General features: G+C 41.0%; 1 protein-coding gene across 1 annotated transcript in view; it reads left to right on the top strand.

The window, feature by feature from the left end:
- Positions 1-26,555, top strand: part of LOC117459077 (roundabout homolog 2-like) — a 110,209-nt gene that overhangs the window by 42,567 nt on the left and 41,087 nt on the right. Inside the window, exons 3-8 of the mRNA XM_034099920.1 lie at positions 19,245-19,402; positions 19,551-19,671; positions 19,793-19,931; positions 22,959-23,095; positions 24,919-25,043; positions 26,178-26,349. Of these exons, the coding sequence (XP_033955811.1) occupies positions 19,245-19,402; positions 19,551-19,671; positions 19,793-19,931; positions 22,959-23,095; positions 24,919-25,043; positions 26,178-26,349 (852 nt within the window). The remainder of the gene's footprint in view (positions 1-19,244; positions 19,403-19,550; positions 19,672-19,792; positions 19,932-22,958; positions 23,096-24,918; positions 25,044-26,177; positions 26,350-26,555) is intronic.

Genomic DNA, 26,555 nt, shown 5'->3' on the forward strand with positions numbered 1-26,555 from the left:
CTGTAATTTAGGAATTTGCTCGGAAACAATTCATTATTACTGATCGTTCTGCTGATCAATTAAATGACAAGGAAACAAAGCAACCCTGTTTGCTTGCCAATAACTCTGACAGCGTCCATAGAAGGAAAACGCATAAGCTAAGTGAAAAATAAAGTGTTCTTTTAAAATAATGTAAGGCATAAATGATGGATACACCTTTGTGATAGCCTAGTTATCTGAGCTGATTATGTTTAGCCCCTATCTCCAAGCACAGAGGGTGGGGGGGTTTAATACCTACACCAAATTGCTGACAAGGTGGATGAGATTCCAGCAAGCTCTTAAGCATGCTCTGAAAGAAGATTCAGGCACTTACGGAATAAATCATAGCCTTCTGAAATGCTACGAAGGGAATGTGGAGTCCACTCACCTCTACACTGTAATATTTTTAACATTGGTTGAGCCAGAAGTGGTGCAGCAGAGTGACACAGGAGTGAAGGCTCCCGTAGGATTCAGTCCATTAAGCCAATGGGGGCAGAGACGTGATTCCAGATATTGGAAACTTTTAAGCTCTACAGTCATTTATCTTGCTGACCCCAAGCCAACCCATGAATAGCTAGCACCTGACTTTAACTGATAAAATGTCCTCAATCTGCAAAAGGACACTTCACACACTGGCACCATCAGTTAGAGTCTGATGTCTAATGCGGCTTTCACACCAGCGCTTTTCCCTTTCTAGCTCCGAGCGGGAGCTTTTCTGGTTCAGCTCCGGTTTCCCTTTTCAGCTCCCGCTCTGTGCACACCGCCCACTGGCGCCCCAGAGCTGCCCCTGCTGCGTCATGACGTCACCGTTTACATCGCTGATTTGATCCCCAACGGCAGCCATTACGGCGCTCACAACAACAACAACAACAACGGGGAACTGCGTCGGGTCGATGATCGTGTTGCTTTTAATCACACGAAGCCAGAATAAATTGAATAACGACTTCTCCAACCTTATACTTTGCTCCAGAGTGCCGTGGTTCATTGTTTAGTAATGTGTTTCTGCAGCATTTACCGACCGCTGCAGTGCTGGCTGCTCTTCCACGGGAGTTTATTCTCCCGTTAGCTCCCGGTTAGCTCACACTGCAGCGGCCGCTCTAAAGTATTCACTGTCCGACTCACACAAGCAGATGATGCATATCCCCAGTTCCCCTTAGCCTAAGTGAATGTGTGTCAGTCTGAATTGACACTGTTTGGTATCACAACGCTGTTATGAAAGTTTCTCTGGTATAAAACGGGCGATGTTAGCATAGCAACCGAAGCTAAACTGACTACTTGCATCCGATAGCTGCAATAATACAAAACAACACATCTGCCTCTCTCCACAATGATCGATAACAGCGAACGGATGGTCAAAGTAAGGTACAAATAAACAGAATCACACGAAGCCTGGTTAGTGTTGCCTGACTTTATAAAGTGTGTTTATAGGCACTACTGCTTGTAGGCAGGCATAACAGTGTTCAGGGGAGGTGGGTTTAGTTTCCTGCACGCCTCGACGTAAGAGAGACGTAAGCGACGCCACCTCTTAGCTCCGAAGCTCTTGCCCGACAATTTTTTGGAGCTGGAAGTGAACCCGATTCCGGAGCTAAGAGCCGGCGCCGCTGCGGTGTGAACAGGAAAAACCGGCGCTTTTCAGGCTCCAGCTCCGAGCCGGAGCTGAAAAAAAGCTGGTGTGAAAGGGGCATAAGTGTGAACGACTGAAGCTGCATTGCAGTGCCAGTTGCACTATGAAAAAACAAGCATCAGAAATCCTTCATTCGTCCCACAACTTGAACATTTACAAATGTATAACGGAATTGATGACAGTGCAAACCGATCGGAGCACATTTGGATGGACACATACCGAGTGGGAGATCTGGGGGAGGACATTTCTTATTCAAGCACATTTCCTGAATTCTTTGACATTGTACTTGGCATTGACCAGAAACTAACATTTACGATAATATGACAAATTGTATATGGCAAACAATGTGTTATTGTGCCTACTGCCATTGCAGAAAAATGTGTATTGTGCATATAGTGAATATGTCCATTTTGAACAAGCATTGTATTTTACTGTATGTTGGCATCTGCCAGTAAGTTACCACGCTTACAAACAGGTCTTACAAAATGTCTTAAAAAAACGTATTGTCAATTGCAACTTGGTGGAAAAAAGGGTGTATATATTTTGTAATGTTAATTGGACAAAGTTTGTTGGAAAATATCGGAAATTGGTAAAAAAAATATCAATATCCCTAGAAAATTGGGGATGTGTGGGGACTCAACACCGTAAGACAGTGACAGTCTGAAGGATGAGTCCTCTGCTGCTGGGTGGATTACGCTGTCTACTGATAATACTTTGAATGCAGCTGTGTTTACTTAGCGCACATGTCTGCTGCCAGGAAAAGGAAAATGCTGAAATACACATCCATTTTCTACATGGTAATCTTCACAAAGGACATGTTAACTATTAACAGTGAAACTACGCAATTTGATATTGGTATACAACAGGAAAAAACGGGTTTTATTTCACCAAAGTAGATGTTTAACTGTATGTTATGCTATACCCAGTAACCGTCATGGAAACAGGTAGACACCACACTTACTGTACGCCAAGTAATAATTTGCCGTGGGACTGGATGCTCCAGTGGGTGTGTTGTTCCACAGTGTCTCATCAATTACATTCCCTGAGAGAAAACACCCCGCTGTTTTCTGTTTCTTATGGATGCCGGGGTTAATGGTGCTTTTCTCAAATGCCTCTGCCAGCCAGTAATTGGAGCAACTTAACAATAAGTGCATTCTTTGTAGTATTGCGAGAGCAGGCTGAATACAGCTTTATTAACTATGAAAAGACAACTTTTATTGATTGACCCTTTCTTCATTCCTCCATATCCTCCTTTTTTTCTATCTCAGAGCTTTTTCGCATGTGTATTTCACATTGAGAAACACCACAGACCGTCTTATAATGAGAAGAAAGTATCCACACATGGTAGTCCATTGCATTATGCCTTTGAAAGCATCTTGGTGCCTTCCTAGTTGATTTCAGGATTTCATAATTAGCATGGAAAGGAAAACAACCTTTTAATTTGTTTTGGCATTTGTGGAACTCTTTGTTCTTTAAAAGCCAATTAAGTAAATGATCCGAATCATTTAGTCATTTTGCTGCTTGCAAATACCGGGTTATTCAATGTCGTCCTTTTTTTTTTTAGAAACCGCTATTACATTTTCAAATGTCGATATATTTCCTGCTTAGAGCTCGATGTACATAAAATGATCCCATTATAATAGTAGTTTCAATTGAAATAAGAAATCTTTGTTTTTCAGGAGTGTGTTAAAGCGGACAGGCTTTGGATACCAACTGGGTCTTTTTTTGTTTGCAGTCTTCGTTTGCATGCCTTGGGAGTGTTGGTTGGTTTTCCTTATCCAGAAGATTAAAGCAAGATTGTCAGTTTCCTTCCGCCTTGTACCTCAAGAATACATGTTGGCACCCACGCATGGGCTTGCATCTGTCAGTCATTTATCACATGTCTTACTCTTCTGACCTTTCCTCTTTCTGATACTTGACACAGATGTTTCTTTTTCTCCTCTCTTGTCCATCTGACCACGGACTGGAATTGAGTTGGGCACATGGCGCTGTACAGTATGCAGATGAGACAGTACAGTCAGACTGGCTCCGGTCTGTCAGGAACAGAGAAGCACTCTGCACTGCACAGTCAGCCTTCCTGTCATCTTTATCGTGATGTACAGGGTTAACACATTGCCGGCAAGCACAAAAAGAACCATCCCGTTATTGTACACTGTATTTCATCTGGGGGAGCTCTCTTTGATGAGTGATAGCATGTTAGTTGTAACTCTGATTGACAGGTTATGAAAGCATCAACAAATATGATTTGATTTTGATCAAATCTGATAAATCATTGGGATAGAAAATCAAATGTTACAGATCCCCCTTAATGCAGAGACCATCTGAGCACACTCTCTTTATACGCAGAATGTGTGTTTGCTTGCCGAGCTGTGCAGTCTTAAAAAACTTTTTTTAAATAACTCCAGGATAAATAGGCGAAGAAAGAGACGCTGAAAACCTGTAGCGTGTTGTATTGGTTTTTGTGCATGTCAATGGTCTCCAAAGGCTAAAGGTTTCTTTCCTACGCACTCCCCCCCCTGCCTGAAACATATCGATTGGAATCCTTTTCGTGACATAGTGACATCACTATGTAACCCTTGTGCTTCTATTGGCTGGCTCTCCAACACATTAGGCTAATTGGGTGGGACATGTCTTAGCGGTTGACCAGAACAGTGCCGGCCAGCTAACCAATCAGAGCAGACTGGGCTCTGGTTTCAGACAGAGGGTGAAAAGAGGTTCTGCAGCACAGGCAGTGTGAGAAAAATACAGAGCTCTTTGAACATCAAAGCATGGAGACATGTCACAGTAAAGGCACACATTACAAATATGAACCTGAACATTTGCATAAATGAGCTTCTTTAAGGTGTCCTAACATAACTGTTTAAACCTAAGACATAAAGGAAATGTTGCACACATTTTAAGATTATTAAGGACAATAAGGAATTACAAAAACAGTTTGTGTTTGCTATTGATATACAAATGTGTGACCTAATAGCCAAGGACGTAATGTGTTTGGGTTCATTGGTCTTTCAGCGTGATTGCTGACACTGGAAAGTACTGGACCGTGTTTCCCAGGTGAAGCTTGGGCCAAAAAAGAGCACATCGTGTTTTGGAGTGGATCCAAGTCAGAGATACACCAATTATGCTTCACTTTCATTAACAGTGTGAGATAATGGCATTTGTGCTGCATTTATGTGGTGTATAATAATTGGGAAAATTATCTCCCAACTGGTAAAATGCACATGCCTCATCAAGTAAGATCCACAACTCAGAGAGCGATTCCAATGTGTTGTTTGGGAAATGGCCCCATTCGAGGACCACTTCAATGCACCATTGGCTTTGTCGGAGGTCTGCGTTTTCCAAGTGTCATCCTGTTTTAATAGGGTAGGATTTGTAAGAAAATAGAAGAAAAATCTTTGGCTACACTACGTTGGAAACAGTTTCTCTCATGTTTCCATGGTAACACACTGACACTGTTACTGTGTTAGTATGAAGGAAAAACATCACAGAAAAGGCACAAACCTTGATTGCTAGTGTTTAACTACAAGCAATGGTGAGTTATGTCCTTAGAGTCTACCGTTTTAACATTAAACATTTATATTGAGCATTTAAAAAGAATAGCCAAGTGTGGTTCTGTTAAATCATTGCCTTGGCTCACTGGTTACAACAAAAGACAACATGTATTCATATTTTTACTTTAATGAAGGAAATTGCCTTTTCAGTAGTGTCAGCTACCCCAGTAATTCCGTGCTTCCTTTGTTTTGGTGTGAGATTGCAGCAGCAGAGTAAGTCACATGTTGTCAAAAGGATGATGCAACACAAAGACTGTGCTGTGTGGAGCTGCTCTCCAGGACCCGCAGATTCACAGCTTATCATGCCTCTAAGTGAGCGTCGGACCAGTCTGCTGCCTTTAGCCCACTTGGCAACCTGGTGGCTGTTGCTCATCTGTCCCCAAGCCAGTGTGAGCACATCACCGATCTGGACCAGGATTAAAGGACCTAATGCTAACAGCTGTGCTCAGATTAGCCATGTCACTATTTACAGTTATTTTGTCAACCACTGCATAGCACACTCAAATAACACAATTCCCTATTTCTAATTATTTTAGTTGGCTTGAGATTCAGTCTGAAAATCATTGCAAACGTATTTGTCTTTCGGGAGTAATGGATGGAAAGATGCACTGTGGTGGAGACAGACGTAGATTGTTATTGGATAGTTGGAAGAAGCCTCCTCCTTTGTTTCACATAATATACTATAAAATGGATATGTGGGTGAAAGAATATCGAGAAAGACTGACAGAGGATGAAGGGATAGATGATTAACTTGAATGTCTGTGGCATAAAGCTGTTGATGGATTGAGCAGTTTTATCTTCTCTCTGTGTGCTGTGAGATAAAGAGATGCTGTGTGCGATTGTGTTTGCACATGTACCTCCCTCTGTGTGTGTCCCTGTACCTCCACCAGCGAGCGCATGAATATGCATGTGTGTGTTCACACGGGGAACGACGTGCCCTCCCAGCGGAGACTGATCACCCCATGATGGGCGATCACTGGGAGATTGGACTGAGTTCCCATACCTATTCATCTATGGAAATGTCATATATAAAGAATGTATGCCATTTTCTGAAGTGGCACCACAGTCTTTCTTCTGATAGATGGCATATTTTAATCTACTTAGTCTTTATGTGATAAAAGGGGTAGGAAGAGCTCCTGGTAAGGTGTTATTGAGCAGCAGGTCAGCCTCATCCACCAACAGCTGCTCCCCATGTATGAACATGATCTGTACTGGGTGACCCTGGGTGTACCAGGGGGTGTGCATGGATGTGATTAACAGAGATTTGGGGTGAATCATCTTCTAAGCTGCTCAGTGGAGCATCGGTGAGGGGGGCCGGGGTAGAGATGGGAGGAGCTTATAGGGTTAATAACACATAGGGATTTCATGAGAACTCATACTCCCATACCAAGTTGGTGCCAACATTCGATAAAAACAGTGTTTCTGGTTTTGCTACAGTAAGGCAAGGCAAGTTTATTTATATAGCACTTTTCTGTATGCGACAATTCAAAGTGCTTTACAAAACAAATTAAAAGACTTTTTAGGATTAAATACAGTAAAAACACAATATAATGCATTTTACAACAGGCATTACAAAGCAAAGATAATAAAATAATAAAAATAAACACCACAGGTATACAATACATGTTTAAAAGGCATACTGTAGTTCGAATATGATCATCTCAATTAAAAGCAGCGGCAAAGAGATATATTTTTAGTCTCGATTTAAAAATAGTAAACGTTTCTGCGGACGTGGATGATTTTAGTAGTTTATTCGAGTGTCGGGGCACTCGACATGTTTTGTTTTTACTCTCAGATCCGATAGCAGAACCGTCCCAGAAGACCTGAGGCACCTTGATGGCTCGTAATTATGCAGGAGTTCAACAATATACTTTGGTCCTAAACCATGTAATGATTTAAAAACTAGCAATAGTACTTTAAAATCAATGAAAGTACTATTACAGCGGGTACCACCAATGACTGGCTTGAGTTATCACTCACCTTGTCGGGACAATACAAAATACTTTTTGGGAAGCAGTATACTTACTTTCATCACAACTTATTTTTCCTTACAACAAATTTGTGTTGAAAACAACAGGAAGGAAGCAGTTTTTCTATAGCTGTTAGCTGTTATGTTAGCAGCGGTCAAACACAGGTTCCAAAGAGACACAAAAAAACGTTTTTCCTACTCCAGGAAGTGTGGTTGTAGTCAATTCTGTATGAAAGGGGAAACACTATAAGTCTGAGGGAATGGACTACTTCTTACATTTGTTGGTGCATCCGTTTCAATGTAAACACGCTAAGCCTTGAGCCGATCCGATTTGCATAGTCATAAATGTATATATCCAGAAAGAAAAAATATAGTTATTATTGAATATTCTTTTTGTCATCCAATTGAAGTTAAAGAAGAAGCATTCCATTTCAACGACCTATCAATAGTAACAGGAAATTGCAGAGAAAGAAATTTGAACAAATCTTGTATAATATCCGACTAAATACATATTTGGTCAAACTCAAATCAAATCTTTGTTAAAGGTCCCATGTCATGGCCATTTCTACTGATCATATTTCCATTGTTGAGGTCCACTAGAATAGATTTAAATTGTGCAATTTTCCAAAATCACATTGGTTTCTCATACAGCATCTCTGTATAGTATGTGTATTCACTAGGTATTCACTCTCTGTCCTAAACGGCTTGTTGGAGCCCAGTGTGCTCTGATTGGTCGGGACGTTGCGAGGCTGAGAATGGGTCTGCGGAGAGCATTTCTCCGCGATCCCAACTCGTCTATTACCAGCGTTCAGGGAGCTCTATGCAAGTCAATGGGGATTCCCTGTTAGTTAGCCAAGGGATCCTGGTGTGTGAGGTGCTCCGTGGATTGGTCCATTTTGGCCAATCCGGTCATTTGTTGTTGATTTGGGTGTTAACACGACACAGAAGCCAGGAAGCAAACAATGGAAAATGAGAAATCTCCAACGAGCCGTTCTGGGGCAGCACAGACAGGTCTTTTCTGTGTTAGAGTTTTACTCGCTACAGGGTGTACTTTGAGGGTTTTTGACTCTGCAGACCGTTTACATGCAGAAAAACCTTCATAACACACAAGGGGACGGGTACTAACCGGAAAAGCATGACATGGGACCTTTAAAATAAAAATATAAAGAGGCAAAGTCCCTCCCCTTCCGGGGGACCTCCATGGGACCTTATTTCGGAAAAAGTATGTATTGAAGTCAATGGAGAGAGAAAGATTATCTTTCTATCCCGTTTGAATTGTGTCACAAATTACACATATGATGTTTGTCAATTTAAAAGATAATTTTGCAAGTCACAAAAATGTAAATGTGTCATAAAACTGTGAAGTAATACTTTTTTTTGTGTGAAACCGCTCAATGAACTACAACTCCCATCTCGCACCACACACCAAGACGGCCGTCACGTTGAAACATTTCACTTCTTTCTTTCAGAATGAGGCGGAACGTATTAAAAGAGGTTAGTCGGTTCCGTAAGAGCCAGCATGCGGGACCGGGATTCTGGGATTTGTAGTCTTTCTAGTTGCGTATTTTCCATACAGTCTATGGTATTTTCCATAGTCTTATATTTCAACAGTTTTACGACAAACTGTGACTTTTTTGACATGGAAATGATTTTTTAAGATTGACAAATTGATGTGTAATTTGTGGCACAATTCAAACTGGATCGAAAGAAACGTTTTCTCTCCCCATTGACTTCAATACTGTACATACTTTTTCCGAAATAAGGTCCCATGTTTTAAAGCGAGCAGTTACAGCGCTCTGCAACATTATTGCATCCCATAAATACGACCAGGCGGAAGTAGATGGGCGGGACTTCACCTCTCTATTGAACAATATATTTATCAAATTCCTTAAACTATGAAAAGTTGACCGTTCCTGATACCAGTCTATGTCAATACTGTGGATAACATGGTGGATTTGTCTGGGGTTGAGGAATTATGTACAAGTGCCTATGAGCAGGTCACATGAACCCTGTGTAGCACACTCACATTTGATCATTTCAGTTCATTTTCCCATTTAGAGATCAAAGGTCAAATCAGTGCAAACAAAGCGTACCATACATTATCAGATGACGTGGCAGCATGTCATTACCATATTAATTTGTTTTCTATTGTGCCGAATGCCAGCAGTCGTGGGGGTGCAGGGCCCTGCTTCACAGCTCCAAGCTTTTATTCAAAAGCATTCACACGTATCTTTCTGCTATCTAAACATGCACATATTGTGGGCCATCTGTATGTACCCGTGGAGAGAAGGGTATAACCAGAATGTTGTGGTAAACACAGCTTAGCACCATCTTTGGTGGCCATCAGATGTGATTGATCATGCTGGATCGTGCAGACGCACAGATTATCGCAGACCATTCTTTTGCGTTCACTTTCTTGCATTACTTTCCAAAAAGGTCAAGGCAATAGGGAAATATAATATATGCCATAAAGAATTATAGGACATTTGTAGTAAATTGTAGGCCTAAAAGATCTGCAAGCAAACACATTTATCCGGCTCTAATCATCCAGATATTTCTGTTGTAGTGATGAAGATGAGGATGACTGTGAAACACAGCAGTGTGCATAATTTCGGTTAGAGAAGACGAGTGCATGTAAGAAAGCTCTCTCTCTGGGTGACCGCTGCTTTAGTGAAACAAGGCGGATAAAAGGCTAGATTCTGATCCCTGACTCATTTTCCAGCTCATGCTGTGCATCTCCTCAATATTGCTGCAAGGGCTCTATGATATCCATGGTCTTGGATGAGAAATAATATGATTGTCTTTTTCTATATTTTGCTTTATCCCTTTTATTTTCCCTCCGTTTTCTTCATCGTCATCCAATAAGAACCAGAACAGCGTCCAGGTTTATGAACGGGTCATAAGTGGCTCCTGGCATAATCAGATTTGGGAAATGTTCTTTTCAATATTCAAGAAAATAGAAAGACAGAACATTACAAATAATGAGGAATTTAGCATTTTTAACTGCAAAACCATGAACTTAGGTCAGGTAAAATGATTTCATATTGCCATGCTGTAAGTAGATAAGATAGTAGGGAGAGCAGGCAGATCTACAAAAGGTTAGTCTGAGAGATAGAGGAATGTGTTCTGTTGAAGAAATGCATGGAGACAGGGGCAATTAATTATATATGTGGAAATGTGGTCTGATGGAATGCTGTTACTGTAACTAGAGGCATGGCAAGTGAGAGATGAGGGAATGGAGATGTGGTGGAAGGGAGGGGGGGAAGGGAGGACCCTCCTTCTATACCATCCACAACTTCAATTTACATTACATGACAGAAGATTGGAGGTTAATTAAACATGACAATGGTGGGGCGTTTCTTCTTAACCCTTCATGGTGGTTTACTGGCTCCTAACTCAAAGGCCAAATAATGCATAACAGATATGTTTTAGTCCTCCTAAAGTGTAAATTCATAATTTGAATTTCTCTTGGAAAGAGTAAGATATTCCAAAAATGGGCCCTATGGTTGTGTGTTTTACTAATGTTGTTGAAAGGGTAAAAAGTAAAGGCCATGCGCTTGTTTTTAGACCAAAGATAAAGATAATAATTCGAAAGGAAAATTGGGAAAAACAACATTCAGAATAAAACGATGCCTCTGTTAGCAAACGATAACCTTAGTTCATCGAAATAAATAAATAGTATCTAAAACTAAATGTACTGCAGCCAGAGGCGTGCTCACTTTCACTCCGCATTTATTTCCAACATTCACATTGACGCTAATTGGACTCGACACTAATGATGCCAAAAAAGTGAAGCATTGCTAGGCTTTCTATCCGCCTGCTTAGAATTTTGGAAACTGCCGACTTTGGTCACCAAGGAACTTTTGATTTCACGCTTGTAGATCAGACTCATGCTTGGTGTTAAAAATGGAAATGAACTGAGGTCACATTTGGTCCGTCTGCGGTGCCAATCCTTGATTTGTGAATAAAATAAGAGACATTTCTACCCAAACACTCACGCAAGCACTGACCGATAATGCAAACAAGAGTTTGGAATTGTACCCTACAACCATTGAGTTAGCATAATGAGACTTATATTACTGAAATCATTCAATGTACCCTGCTTTCCAAGCCAATATTGATTTGCTGCCCTTGTGTTTTTCTCCAAAACCATATTGTCTGGATACCCTACGAACAATTGAAATGTTGGGTGGCATATTCTTTCTGTGAAAATGCTCTTTGATGTACTCATGTTGTGGCCTGCTGCTGGGAAGGCAGGATTATAATAGGTAATGAACCTCAGCGCTGGGCTCCTAGCCTCGGGGGACATTGTAAACGCTCCCCATCTCCCCGCTGATCGCAGTCCTGACTGATTGCTGATGACTTTTCCAGGGCACAGACATGTTAAGTTGTTTATTTATTCAAAAATAAATCCCCAGTGAAAATAGCCCTCTCGTTCATCCTCCCCCGCTCTCCCCGATTTTGTGTCGGCAGATCTGTCTTGCTCTCTGTGTCTGACTCTTGAGCAGCGGTGATATGTTGTTATCATCAGCAAAGTTTACGATATAAGAACAGGGCAGCTGTTTTTTTGGTTTGGTTTATGCAAGTGTGTTTATGCGTCAGTGTGCATTGTATGCATGTGACAGATATGGGACATCCTTGACCGCTGTTGAGAAAGTGACACACCCCTACAGGCTATAGTGTTCAAAAAGAATCTTCAGCCAACTCCAAACCACAATTTAGCAGACAACTGTCATAAGGAATCACTTAGCTGTTGTAATGCATGTTCGGACACTGGATCACAAACTGTGTAAAGCTTTACAACACTAATATTGTGATGTTTGCATCGCAGTACCCAACGCTAGGCTCATATACGATAGATATAAGTATATACAAGACAAAAACCTGGTTGCTTTTTCTAACCTGCTCTGAGCCGAGCTTTGTCCACATGCAGCACATCAATTCTTTATTGCATCTGTGATTCCCGAATGGAATCCAGCCATCTGTTACACGCAAGGACTCGCAAGGTGTTAGTGTCTTCATCTTTCTTCATATACAATTCTGTTTATTTTTGCTTCTGCAGTGTTGCTTCACAGTACTACCAAAACAATTTTCTACTGGGTGGGGTTACATATATATTCCCATGCCGGAACACCAGCCCGCATGCTTGGACAAACACTAGCATGCACATTCAGATCACTACAAAAAATTAACAAATTGCTGCATGGGTTAATTAGGGTATACGTTTGTCACCATCTGTCTGTCACACCTTGTTTATTTCCCTTTTTCAATTATGAAGCGAATGTATGTCTATTTCAATTAATTATTGCTCTGTACTGACTTAATTTATGATGAATTAAGAGGTCATAGAGGATTAAAACATTCAACTCCATAATCACATCAGAGTTTGCATCTTAATATCTCCTGTTTCATTACAAAGGCCTGAACATAAATGGTTTTTTTTTTAGATTATTTGTGTCACACATCAACATGTTGTATGTTTAATTGATTGTTTAGTTATCATTGGCCTATTGTTTGGCATTTGGCCCAAATAGTTTACTTTTATTATCATTACAAGTTGCTAATGCCACTAGCATTCATGTGAGGCGGCCATTGTATTGCAACAATTGACCAATTGTAGGAATACATTAACATAGGGATACAATTTAGAAACCTGGGTGATATCAGGAAACCCTAAACAGTCAAACTTGAGCCACTTGCTAAGAAAAAATTCATTAAATTATAACACAAGAGTTAACAGCCATGCTTGCTGCTCTGTAACGGCCCGTCCACACAGCAGCATTAAAACATCTTCCAACGCTTCTGCCCATTCACTTGGAATGGGGTGACGTCACGTTGCCTCACATTTCGCCAAACTGCATTGTGGGGAAGCAAAGCGAAGATTTCCAGGATTTTCAGGATTCAAAAATTGAGCAATGTTCAACTTTTGAAGCTGAGGTGGAAGCGTCAGCCAATCAAATCCCGTTTATGCAAATCTGACAGTACAAGCGCTAGCCAATCAAACCGCGTGCAAGCTGGGAAAGACTACGCAGTTCATTTTCTATATTCCTAAAAATGGAGGAGAAATTAGTTATTGCGGTAGCAAATCACCCAGTTCTTTATGACCAGTCCCTATTAACTTACCGGGATACAAACCGGAGGAACCAGGCATGGAGGGAAACTGGTAGGTTTTCGCCTGTTTGGGGATTTTATATCCAGTTTACTTCGTTTTAACATTGCTATTGCTTTGTATGTCCGGGTTGGGAGATTCATGTGATTGGTTGTTGGTCGCGTTGCTCGCAAAAAATCCCCAAGCTTCAGATACGCCCACCTCCAAGATTTTTTTAACGCGGCTGTGTGGACGTACCGTAAGGCTGAAATAATTGACACTTTGAGCCAGATGCTAACACTTCTTAGTTTAGCGCGTTAGCATGCTTACATTTGCTAATTAGCACTAAACACGGAATGCAGCTGAGCATGATGGAAATGTAGCTTTTGTAGTGATCAAAGTATTGACCAAGTGATGGTGTGGTTGTGGGGTTATTACAATTCAGGAGGACTAGCATACCATATTCCATCCAATAGTCCATCCAATAATTTTGCAACATATGTCACTAAAAAAACTAAAACACTATTCAATTGGATCCTCTATCTGGGGGGAACAGTTGACATGTTGTAGATATATTAAGTCTGGACTAAAGTCAAGTGACCAACAGACATCCACAGAGCCATGCCACTAGCCTGGCTTAAAACAGAGATATTGTGGGTGACAGGCACTGAGGGAAAAATCATGTCATGATCGTGTCTGTACCAAATTCCATGGCATTCCATTCACTCCAGGCTAAAGAAGTGGAACCACAGTCCAACTGGCAGACATAACAGCACAGCACTGCCATGACAGGGAGACTAAAACATAACAAGGGGTTGTAACTTCATTGTCTTGCTTATAGACCATATTGTGTTATCGCCAAGTCCATACAGAAGATTTTAGTGACTTGTCATTTGGATTACAAATGGTCATGAATTGTTTCGCAAAGTTTGTCGAAGTGGATCAATGACACAACACAGTGACGAGAGATACCTTATTCTTTTGACAGTACGGTTTTAGCCACCGAAATAAGCTAAGAAAAGACATTCATCAGCGGAAACTGTCATCACTCTCATTAAATATGACATATTCTCGTATCTTATGAGCTTCAAATGTCATTGTGAAAGCTTTGGCTAGCATTACGGTTGTTTCCTCTTTCATAAACAGAGCAGTCATAGCAGCATCAGACGCAAGTATGCTTCTAAATCTTACACCCGTCTAGATAACACAGTTATTAAAGGGGCCCTATCGTGCTATTTGGGGGTTTCCTTTTCCTGTAGTGTGCTATATACAGTAGGGTTTTTTACATGTACATGGTCTGCAAAGGCTAAAATCCCAAAGGTCACTCCAAAGGGAGTTTCTCTCCAACACACTCCCTCTGTGCTGGAAACGCCTCCATTCGACATCACTATGTAACACTCACGCTTCAATAGGGTAGCGCATTTGTATGATTCACGGAGCTCAGCAACATGCATCAAGTAGGATCTTCATGAGGCTGCTGGTGAAATTCTGGAATGAAATTTAGAGTGCTGCTGAAGAGGCTGCCAAGAAATCAGGATGCTTAGATGGAATATCTAACACAATGCACACAACCCCCTCTCTGATATTAATCATATAATGAGTCCCTGTATAGTTCCTTGTATTCCACCTTGTCACATTATTTTACCGCCTATTGTGCCATGAAATGAAGCCCATTTTCAAATCATTCTCCTTCTGATTTGATAAATGAAATCTGGTTAACGTGTGAGCCTCCTGAATGGCGTGTTTGAATAATTGAGCAGTACTCAATCAGACAACATTAGGCAGTGGTGGCGGTCCGCGCAATCTGAAATAATTACCAGCCGACAACAGACTACACTTGGGTGCTGCCTCCACGAGGGCTCTTCATTTCAGAGCCTACGTCTCACATGCTGTGATGAACAGCACCTACCGAAACCTGCAGAGGAGAGGAGACACCTTCAGCTGTGTTTTGGGGGGAGGGGTAGCTGTCAGTGCAGTGGGGAGAATGCATAATATCTGGGGTGAATAAATCCCAACCAAAGACGCCCACACAATTTATGTATTTGAAATAAGTCCCCCCCCCACACCCTTTAAAATTTGCAGTGGCCTATTACCAAGCGATTGTATATAATTAGTAAGTCACTTCCAATTTATTTAGCCATGATTTATTATGTACACCATCAATCATGAAACAAATGAAAACCCTATTTTATGCTTTTTTGGGTGGACTGCAAATTAGGAATATCCTCAAAATTGGGATAATAAATAAACCATGCAGGAAAATGACAGAATTTGGGTATGTGAGGTAGAACAATTTGTCTGAGACCTCGAACATATATATATGAATAGCAGGTAATATATTTGTGTTTCTTCTCAGCAAAAGATTAAGGATGGGCAATATGGTGATGTTATGACAATATTGTGATATGGATTATGGGTAATGTCTTAGATTTTGGATATTGTCATATGGGATAAGTGTCTTTTGGTGTCTTTGAGGGTTATCTCATTAAACTGATGTCCTTTTCTAAACTTACAATGCTTTTCTATTTCCAACCTTTACACAATTAGCCATTATATCCACATCACTGATGATTGTTCTCAAACGTATTTTTATTTTCATGGCATCATTTACGATACGATATACTTTATTGTAAAAAACGGGGACAATAAATGAGTCCAATTAGCGTCAATCTCCTGTACATATTTTATGTAAAATCACCATTAGTCAATTCTAAAATATCATCACAACATCAATATTAAAGAAAAATGAAATTGATTGATTTTCTCCAAATCGCCCAGCCATAGCTAGGGTTTAGACCTTCAGCACAATTGAAATTGACACCAAGCCAATTATCGGCCTTTCTTTTGTGTAATTGGGTTTTCTCTTGTCTTGAATGATCAGTGTTTTCCTCTGTGAGTGTCTTGGCTTCACGGTCTCTTGGGACAAGCCTGGCTGTTACTGAATCGTCTTTAATGTGACAACACATGAACAGGAAGGTAGCTATGTGGCTCGATGAGTGTTTTGTGTATGGAATGGGTCACTAAGCGTACCGTACCATGTGACAGCCAGCCAGGCATATGTCTGTGCCAAAGTAGCGTCTGCAACTGAGACGCATTCACTCCCGCAGGGACTGGATGTGATTGACAGCTAGGCCTTTGGGCCCTTGGCTCCTTCCTGATTTTTGTTTTCACTGGAGGTGTCCTGTGGGACTTGGAAGTGGTGCTACAGTATATCAGCTTATGGCTATAATGAGAATGAAACTGAGCACCCAGCCGGTGCTCTTGCTCCATGCTGCTCTGAGTTTTGCAAACTGTCATTAAGTTTTAGCTATGCACCATGCATTTGATCTAGATTTGGCATTTAAAAACAAGTCACAACACTGTCTATATTTTACAATCCAGTAAATAAATTGGATAATTGAAAAGAGAAAATTGCTTAACCTGTTATCTACATCGCAGTGTGAATTATAAGTACGTTTATTTATATTCATTCGTTATATCTGTAATCCAAAATGACACCATATTCATTCATTATTCATTTTCTTGGCAAATATTTTAATTATCCTCAAGAATGTTCTTTTATTTTTTCATAGTTTAGTTTAACGGTTGTCACACAGGTACAAAATGGACCTGCAGTAAGGCTTTTTAACAAAAACAACATGTCATGAGTTATTAATGCAAAGCGGGAACAACTCATTGCGGGATCTTAATCTCTATTTTTAACCATGATTCCAGTGACGGCTCGCAGTGCAGTCGTTCCTGTTAAAGAAGCAGCCTTTGAATTGATATGTGGGATAACGGTTATGACAGAATTAGGACGTTTTGAAGGTTTGACCTTTTAACTTATCTGCAGCTAGCTCATACCTCACATTGCAAAAGTATATATTTTCTAGGCATTGCTTGACACTTCTTGATGTCCTCGCTCCTTTGAGCATACAAGTACAGACATTCCTGCCGTTGATCAATTAAAACACTTGTCCAACAGTGAAGAATGCAGGAATAGAGTTTTATAAATGGAATCGTAATGACAAAAAGGTGTGTCTGTTCCAGATAATAAAAGGGAATGTTTTGGCAGATTTCACCAGCTGTACTTCAGGGAAGCTGTCATAATACTTGGCTCTTTTCTAGTACTCTAGAGAAGTTGCACCCCTTATAGTATTGATTCTTCTGCAGTAAAGTATGAAACGAGCAGTTTATTTTTCAAAAATAAACGACAGTATGAACCTCCAACAGGAACATTTAATGCTGTAAATGTGATATTTTGGAACAATGTGTAACCTTGGTCCTAAAGGAGAGCCTGCACCTTTACCCTAGTCATTTCATAAAGCTACATGAAGGAGTGATTCAGTCAATATCCCTGCTTTTTCTTCCAATTTGCGCAGGCAGTATTGCAGCTCATTCAAGTACGGTCTGACCCTGTGCCTGCTACACAACTTTAAACTGCTGCTTTTATCCAAGGTTTCAGATTTAAAAAAAAAAATCTGGTATATTGTATTGGTGAAAATAACAACTTTGAAAACGGGATAGAGCCCACGGAGACGCTTTTGATACTGCAGAGTAGTTGTATTGATTATTGCATTGCATTTATAATGTAATGTTGCAAGTTTCTCTGTGGCTATTCCAGGTTCCCAGAGGATACATTTTAATGATTTGGTAACCCTATGACTTTCCTTCCAGCACAATCACAAGGCCAGTAGCTTTATACTTTCTTCTGCACTTGTGTACACACAAGACTCTATAACTTTAATGAACTAAGCTCATTCAAGACCCCAAGAGGATGCACCTGTTCCATTATGGACACTGTACGGTTTCTTCGAGCAGAAGCTTCAGTTTTCATCATTACTGCCATTGCTGCCAAATACAAGCGCTGGTGTTTTACGTGCAAACACCACAGGGGAATAAGCCTATATTGCAGCTGAAATCTTATGTTTAAATATTAAATATGTGCTGATTGGCAAACATTCCGTTTTAGAAATCTGAACATTCAATAAAGCCAGGTTCCAAATCCTTTGTCTACATACAGTATTAGAGTCCTTAAAGGGTTTTTTCAGAGGATTTTTTTTTCCGCTCAATATGTCATAAATCATAAAACATATACATTTTTCATCATGTTAGATATATTTCTGACTACATGAATGATAATATATGATCCAACCACTTAGTAAGAACCATCGGAATAGGTAGGAATGAAAGTGGAACATTTGATGTACAGTATATAAGTGCTACTGAGGTGAAGATGAAGAGGCTGAAGACAAGGAAATATTTTGAGCTTATAATGTAATTGCATTCATTTTAAGACACACAAAGGTAAATAGGCAAAATAAATACAAGTTTTCTGAAATGGTGTGTTTACATTTGCAAGCTAGGCATTATCTGATGCTTATTTTGGTGAATTTAGGAGCAATCTACTGTAAGATGCAAATAGTCAATTGAAGTCAACGAAACACCACATGTTATGGAATCAAGATTAGCCCAGACTTTTGAATTTACCAATGGAACATGTTTTAGCCTGTCGTCTCTTCTTAAAATGTTATAATGCACTTCAGAACAGTATCAGTGTTCTAATAATCCAATACAACAATCTGGGATGTCAGGATATTTGAGAATCATTGTTATGCCTGTTCCGACTTATTGTTCTAGATATCCCTCTTTTGCATTGCTTCTAAAGTGTAACTTTCCGTGTTTTTATCTTTCTCTTCTGCTAGATTTGTTTTTCTTCCCCGCATATTGTACCGTTAATCTTACCTGGCTTCCACCGCTCTTACATTTAGCTGCTGAGATCAAACAAGAGCGTGTGCTCATAGCCTCAGGGGGGACGGCTGTGTTATTAAAGACAGAGAGATTGCTGAGGGTCCGTTGAGAAAAGGTGGTGGAGGTCAGTAAACCCAAGACATCTCAGTCTCAGAGAAGCTTCCTGCTTCACATAATCTGAGGATATTTCAAACGAATCAACCGAGTGAGCCTTTGCTACAGTTAGAGCACCAATAAACCTTCTCCCTTCGCTTTGTCTCGTAGTGTTACGCGACGACTTCAGGCAGAACCCACAGGATGTGGTGGTGGCAGTCGGGGAGACGGCCATTCTCGAGTGTCAGTCTCCACGAGGCCACCCTGAACCCACCACCTTCTGGAGGAAAGATAAAACTCGTCTTGACCTCAAAGATGACAGGATCACGGTGAGTTTCTCCCCCGGGAGCTCTCCTGCCTTTTACAAGACCCTTGTTTTCTGAATCACATACTCAGTGATTTACTTGTTAGGCTACTAGAAAGGAAAGCACTTTGTATCGAACTGGTTCATTGCAAGTACATTTTATTTTGTGTTAGGTGCGAGGAGGAAAGCTGACCATTTCAAATACAAAGAAGAGTGATGTGGGGATATATGTGTGTGTGGCGGCAAACATGGTCGGGGAAAGAGAGAGTGAAAAAGCTCAGCTCTCTGTGTTTGGTAAGGACTTTTTAGCTTGGTTCAAAAAGGAATAAAGGCATTTCACACGAGCACATACAGTATTTAACACTCTGTCAGAAGTATATTTAGCCTTTATGTTATGTTTTCTGCCCACATCCAGAAAGGCCCGTGTTCTTGCAACGACCTGTGAACCAGGTAGTCTTAGTTGACGAGGCTGTGGAGTTCAGATGTCAGGTTCGCGGTGACCCACCTCCTACTCTGCGCTGGAAAAAGGAGGACGTGGAAATTCCCCGCGGCAGGTAAAGAGGATGCGTGTGAATGTGGATTGTGAAAATGCCTGTGTTTGTGTGCACATGTTTAAGCAATACAAGTCAACATGTATAAATGCCGAAGCAGCGCTAATGACTCTCACTGGAAACTAATATTTTATTGATAGAAGACTTTCATCACTATGGCAACACATCATTCATTTGCTGTATACACAAGAGAGATGAAGCATATCAACACCAATTTAATTATGGTTTCCATTATCATTGCGGTTTTGTTAATATGTGTAAAATGTTTCAAAGATTACTGATACTCACACCTGCTTAAGTGTCTATTTCACTCTAAAAAAGACACGATTTACAAAAAGAACATAAAACTAGCAATTGAGACGTATACACTCGGTAGGAAAATGTTTACTGAGGTAAAGTATCATGTGAGGAGTAGGGTCATTTTCTCATAGACTTCTATACGATTGGACCCTGCTTTAATCTCATTTTTTGCAGTTTGGTATACCATGGCAACAACAGATTCAAGTATGTCCATTGGTTGCTTACAGTATGACTAATTGGTCCTTTTAAATACTACTGTACTTTATGTATACATACATGAGAGATGAAAACATGCAGAGAGTTCGACACATACGAGCTACTCAAATACAGAAATCCCATAAGTCAAGGAAAAGTACCGCTGAAGTTTAAAATGTCCTTTTATTGTTGTTTCTGTGTTGTTTTTAATTGCATCATATTTAAAGGCGTGTGGCTTGGTTCTCCCTCGTGTGCCCATGAGCGCATCTTAATTGCCTCGCAATCCCATCAGAGCACTTGTTTTTTAAAGTCATTATTAGCCTGTCATGTGGGCTTTAATTTGTACTGCTCAGTGCTTTACACTTTTAATTACAGTTTGTCTCCTTATGCAATCTGGCCATCCATCAAAGCCTTTTATTTCCTTCCTTCGCTAGGTTTAAGTACAAGTGTACGACCATTGTTCTTCCATCGGATAAAGGAATGAACAATACCTTGAAAAAAAAAAACACGAGTTCATACTGCAAAAAGGATATTTTAGCTGCACTAAATGTTAGAAAACTTGACTATTCACAATTTCAGACACGTCATTGGAAAAGCAGAGTCCTTTGTAATTCACTTTGTAGCTATGCAATCTCCTTATAGACATATGTGAATCCTATTACGTTTGAAATTACCTGGATGAAGCTTATCTAATTGTAAGAACCCTAATTAAGATGCGTAATTTAATTTCACATTAAATCAGACTTGTATAGGGTATAATACTATAGCAGTGCATTCCCATATGGTCTTATCATCTGCTTGACTGGTTCATTCATCGCTTGGAACCGTTCTCCTGCATTTGAGTGATGGAAATTTGTCAGCTCAAACTAATTATGTTTATATAATTAACCATGTATATATGTAATTAACTAATATGTTCTTGGATATGTATTTCATTATTGATATTTAGTAAATCAAGTAAATCAATGCAAGAGTTTCAGCTGGCAGATAAAATGGCGCACACATGATGCTGAAAACCATGTGAGGAAAATCAATATTTACTTTAAAGTATTGCTAAAAATGTCATCCACTAAAAATCGTCACGGATGCTACAAGTGTATTTCAAGCCATTTCTACCTCGTAATTGCAATTTAAGATTATTTGTATAATCGACTATCTGTCACCTACAGTATAGGTTGGATTGCATGTTTGCAAAATGTCACACAAAGTGAACAATGTCTCTCCCAGTCACTCAAGCTCCAAGGTCATCTCTTTAAATGATGTGTTTTGTGAATCCAGAACTCAAAGATATTAAGTTTAATAGGATGCAACAACTGAGAAAAGCAAAAAATAGGGGTTTCAAAAACAACCGTCACAATTCTTTGATTACCAAGTGTTGACCCATTTTTTGATGTTGTTGACCAAGTTATGGCTGCAGACAGTTCTACCTACGCACAACAATAAACTCTCCTGTGAGAATACATGGTGAGGTAGACCACAGGCACTGCCCACCTCCCTGTCTGCCCACCTGTGTTGTGCCCTCTACCTCGCCACCCCTTGACTCCAGAAACATGTCCTACTTTCAGACCTGCCTCGCCTCACTTCCCTCCTTCCACTTCTTTCTTTTCTCGTGAACCCGTCACTCTCCTGGGAAGGCTGAATCTGGGTCAGGGATGTGCCGTGAATGGAGTCCTCTGCACACTCTGGACAGACCAAACAACTCCCCCATCGATATTCTGCCCACACCCTCTGAAACATCTATTTCAAAATGGGACTTTTTCTCACCCCTTGCAACTTGTCTCTGCCTGACTTGTCTCCCGCCTCTGAATCAGTATGGCTGGCCAGACAATTTCACAGGATCTCTCACGCCAAACGGGGCCCCAGAGAGGGAGAGCCCGACTCCTGGCTCTTCTGCTATGTGTGTCTGTAGCCCCTCGAAGGCGCTTATCTACACCCTGGTAGCTGAGATGTTTCTCCCACTCTCACTGCGCCACTGCTGCCTTGCAGTACGCTGCACCGGCAGATGCACACTGACGCATGGCATACATCTATGAATTAGTCATTTCTTACTGCTCGGCGCATTCATCACATTCAGTTTGTCAGACTGGGCCACTCCCTGACTCTCAGACTGTTTGTCTATCCTCCGTCTCCCCCCTTCCCTCTGTGTTGCTTGCTCTCTTCCACACACGATGTCGCCCACTGCACAGCCCACACCACAGTGGCTCGTCTTTATAAATATTGAAATAGTGGAACAGTCAGGGTTCCAGCTGAAAGCACCTTTCATTTTGCCTTGCCTTCATCTCAGCATAATTGCCCAGCCCGAGTGTGTGCAGCGGGGAGTCTCCATTGTCTCCGAAAGTCTGCTTTTAGTCTATACAAAAAAGACAGTATCCAAAAGCTTCCAATCGTAAACATCACACAAGTGAACACGCTTGATTCGATTGCTGTGTTTGTATTTACTTTATGGGAAAGATCGTTTTTGATGAGCGTAATTGTCACTGATCTTCCCGTGTGTGGGATCTGAGGCGTCACTTGAATTCTTGTCACTCTCTACAGGTACGACATCCGATATGAAAAGGAAGACCTCCTGCTGAAGATAAAGAAAGCATCCGTCAGTGATCAGGGCACGTTCAGCTGCCTCGCAGAGAACCGTGTTGGTAAAGTGGAGGCCTCGGCCTACCTGACCATCAGAGGTGGGTAACTGCTGTTGGACTCTCTCGAAGCAAAGCTCATAACCCATCCCTTATATTGTTGTGTCTCCCAAGCAGACCTATCAGTCAGTTATTGCCCCCCTGCTGAAAGTCTCGGCCCGGCCTCAGCTTTTCTTTCATATCGCGCCGCTGATTGCTCCAGATATGAACAATCTAACCAGCATTTAAGTGAACTGTTATAATTTCTCCACGGGGGCTCATCCTCAAAACAACCGCCTCGCTCCATATTTATCAATGCGAGGAAAGCTTTTTCATAATAAAAGGTTAATATTGTAATAACAACACTATATTGCTACTTGGCAAATCACTGCTTTGTGCTCATGGCATAAATCTGGAGTACATGAAAAATAAATGTTCATATCATTTGAGACACGCAACACTTCACGAGCAACCACAACCTAAAATATTATTGGATAAGCACATTATGCATCATCATTACATTGCAGTTCTCATAACATTTAATATCTTTTTTATTACTTTATACTTTACAAATTGGATTCTCATTCATGCATGAATTGTTTTATTGCCTGAAAAGACCCCAAAAGAGCGAGGATTGTCCCCAAACAAATCAGGCCAGACCCTACATAAGGCAGCACAGTTTCTCACAAAGCCCTTGCGGAGCCGCTGCCATGGAAGCAGTTTTGGGAAATTCAATATCATATTTTCCACTGAAAAAAAGGCACATTTTGAGAAATACAGCTTTGCAGAACCGGGTTTGGCAAGAGCAAGACAGCTATATGTGTGCTTGGGTGAAATGTAATTACAAACACATAGCTGCTTAAGACAGTATACACTGGACTGGATGTATCCAGAAAGACATGAGAAATGTTCCAATGAAATGATCCATTACAACTCAAAGAAAAAGACCAAATAAAATGCGTCACTTGAGGGGTTTGTGTCCATATATTTCCACAAGCTGTTTAAACTCTTACTTGGCGGATGTTGAGGGGAGATAGTTCCGACAATCACTCAGTATGATTTCCAATTAATCAAATCATCCATGTTCAAAGCTTTGCCTCATTTACACGATATGTGGCGACTGTGTGAATGTGCTGTTCTTGCAACACAAGTGCTCTGGGTCCATGTGTGCAGTGGTTGTTGGCAATGGTTTCACCCTTCCTCCCCATAACGTTGCCAAGGTGCCATTATCCCCCGAGGCCCATGCCATCTCCTGCTTTCGGTGACTGAGCTCCACCCTCCCCCCCCCCCCCCCCCCCCCCCCCCCGTGAATTTCGTGGATGGAAAACCCAACTCCATCTCATTCATTTCTGATTTCCATTCTTTTTTTTCTGTCCCTCTGGTCTACTCCTCTGCTGTCCTTCTCTCTGTGTTAATCTCACCCACACCATTGTTGTGTCATCAGCTCGCCCCGTCGGTAAGTAAGGGCTGATCCCATTGCGCATGCATTGCTCTCTTTCTCTCTCTGATCACACACATGTATGCATGGACTGTTGTGGCATTCCACGGACACTTTCACCCAACTTATATTGGACACGCACATCGACATTGGTTCTATCAACCCGTGACTTCCAACGGATTTACCACCTCACTGTCTTTCAAGGGGTCCAGATTCAGTCCGATAGATATGCCCTAATTCAAAAACTGGAATTGATATCATTCATTCTGATATTCTGGCAGCCGGGTGAATGGCTTGTATGATTGGCGTAGTCAAGAAATAGTAAAGTAATAACAAATGCATGACCCTTCTAGATTGCAGCTGGATCTTCACTCCAAGCATTTCCGTTCACTCTGCTTTGAAGTATGTGTTGCTATGTGTTATGCTTTGCTCTACCGTTTAACCTCAGAGGCGCCCCAGTTTGTGGTGAGACCCCGGGACCAGATTGTAGCGCAGGGACGGACCGCTGCCTTTCCTTGCGAGACCAGGGGCAAACCTCAGCCCACTGTCTTCTGGCAACGAGAGGGTAGCCAGGTGAGCATGCTGATTTTGAGAAATGTGACTGGAGAGCTTACGGACACACATTTTGCAGCAGCAACCAGTTTAAAGAAGCGAATATATTAAAAAATGACTAAAAGGATTATATCAGGGAACAGCGCAATGTGGTTCTATTCCATATACAGATAATGAAGTGGTCATTTATCACCAATCCACACCAGTCCGACCGACAAATTCACTTAGCAAGTAACAATGTCATGTGAAGCATTAGAGTCATTAGACATAATGAAAGCAGGCTAATGTCCTTTCCTGCCCATCAGCTTGTCTGCTTGGGGTGCACAAACGGACAACGCTGATGCCTCCATTTCATGACTATGACTGCAGGTTATTAAAGCAGCATTATGACTCTGAGGGTAAACTGCCATTCAGGCCTGAAAGGAAAGAGACATTGACCCACTTTTCTAGCTGAAATGCACATTGTTGTTGTAAAATGTAAGAACATTAAAAGACATTTCTTTAAAGTCATTTGTGCAAGGTACATATGCAAGTTAAAATATGTGTTCCCCACTAATCAGATGTTAAGGCACTTCATGATTCTTTAGAGTTCTTTATGACCTCATTACAAGCAAACATTTAGTTCAACCTTGACCCTAACCCTGCCCTTCATTTTGGAAGTGAACTAAAACAAATGTTTCTGATGCAGCCCATATTTAATTGGAAGACCCAAAGCATTAACCAAGGATATTACTTCTAATACCTTTTTTAAATGTGTAACGCCATACTAATCATCCGTACCTTCCACTCCATATTACTCAGTTATGGTTTTCTCTGTGCTTGATGTTTTCCGTTTTAACATTCCTCGGCACAACATTTCTGACCAATGGAAAATACTTCTGGAGCCCTAGCATCTAATACACCTTTCAGCAATAGTATTGTTTACATTCGGCACTTTAGATAAAACAAAGATGATTTCATAACTAAAGCTAATGATAGCAACAATAGTGTTAAACCAGAGGAAGAATGGTTCTAGAACAATGTTCATATTCAGATGGAAAATATGCATGCCACTAAGAAAGACAATTGATGTTCATGGATGTTATACCTTTGGATCACCAAGCAAGTATGCCATCCCATTGTATTGACCTTGCTTGCCATGTCCTGTCCCTGTAGGACCTTCTGTTTCCCAACGAGCCAACTCAGGGAGAAAGCCGCGTGTCTGTGTCCATGACTGGAGAGTTGACCATCTCATCTGTGCAGCGCTCCGACGCAGGGTATTACATCTGCCAGGCCCTCACTGTAGCAGGCAGCATCATGGCCAAGGCTCAGCTTGAGGTAGCAGACGGTAAGGCTGGACACACACACACACACACACACACACACACACACACACACACACACACACACACACACACACTAGACTAGAGCTACTTTTTCTTTGGTTACAGTATCCGATGTGTCAGCAACAACATGTGCCAATCAGAATTATGTCTAAACATTTTAAATATAAATGATTTTGTTACGCCTTGTTACGTTAATGACTGTATGCAT

This window comes from Pseudochaenichthys georgianus, chromosome 14 (assembly GCF_902827115.2).
Source record: "Pseudochaenichthys georgianus chromosome 14, fPseGeo1.2, whole genome shotgun sequence".
NCBI classification, from domain to species: domain Eukaryota; kingdom Metazoa; phylum Chordata; class Actinopteri; order Perciformes; family Channichthyidae; genus Pseudochaenichthys; species Pseudochaenichthys georgianus.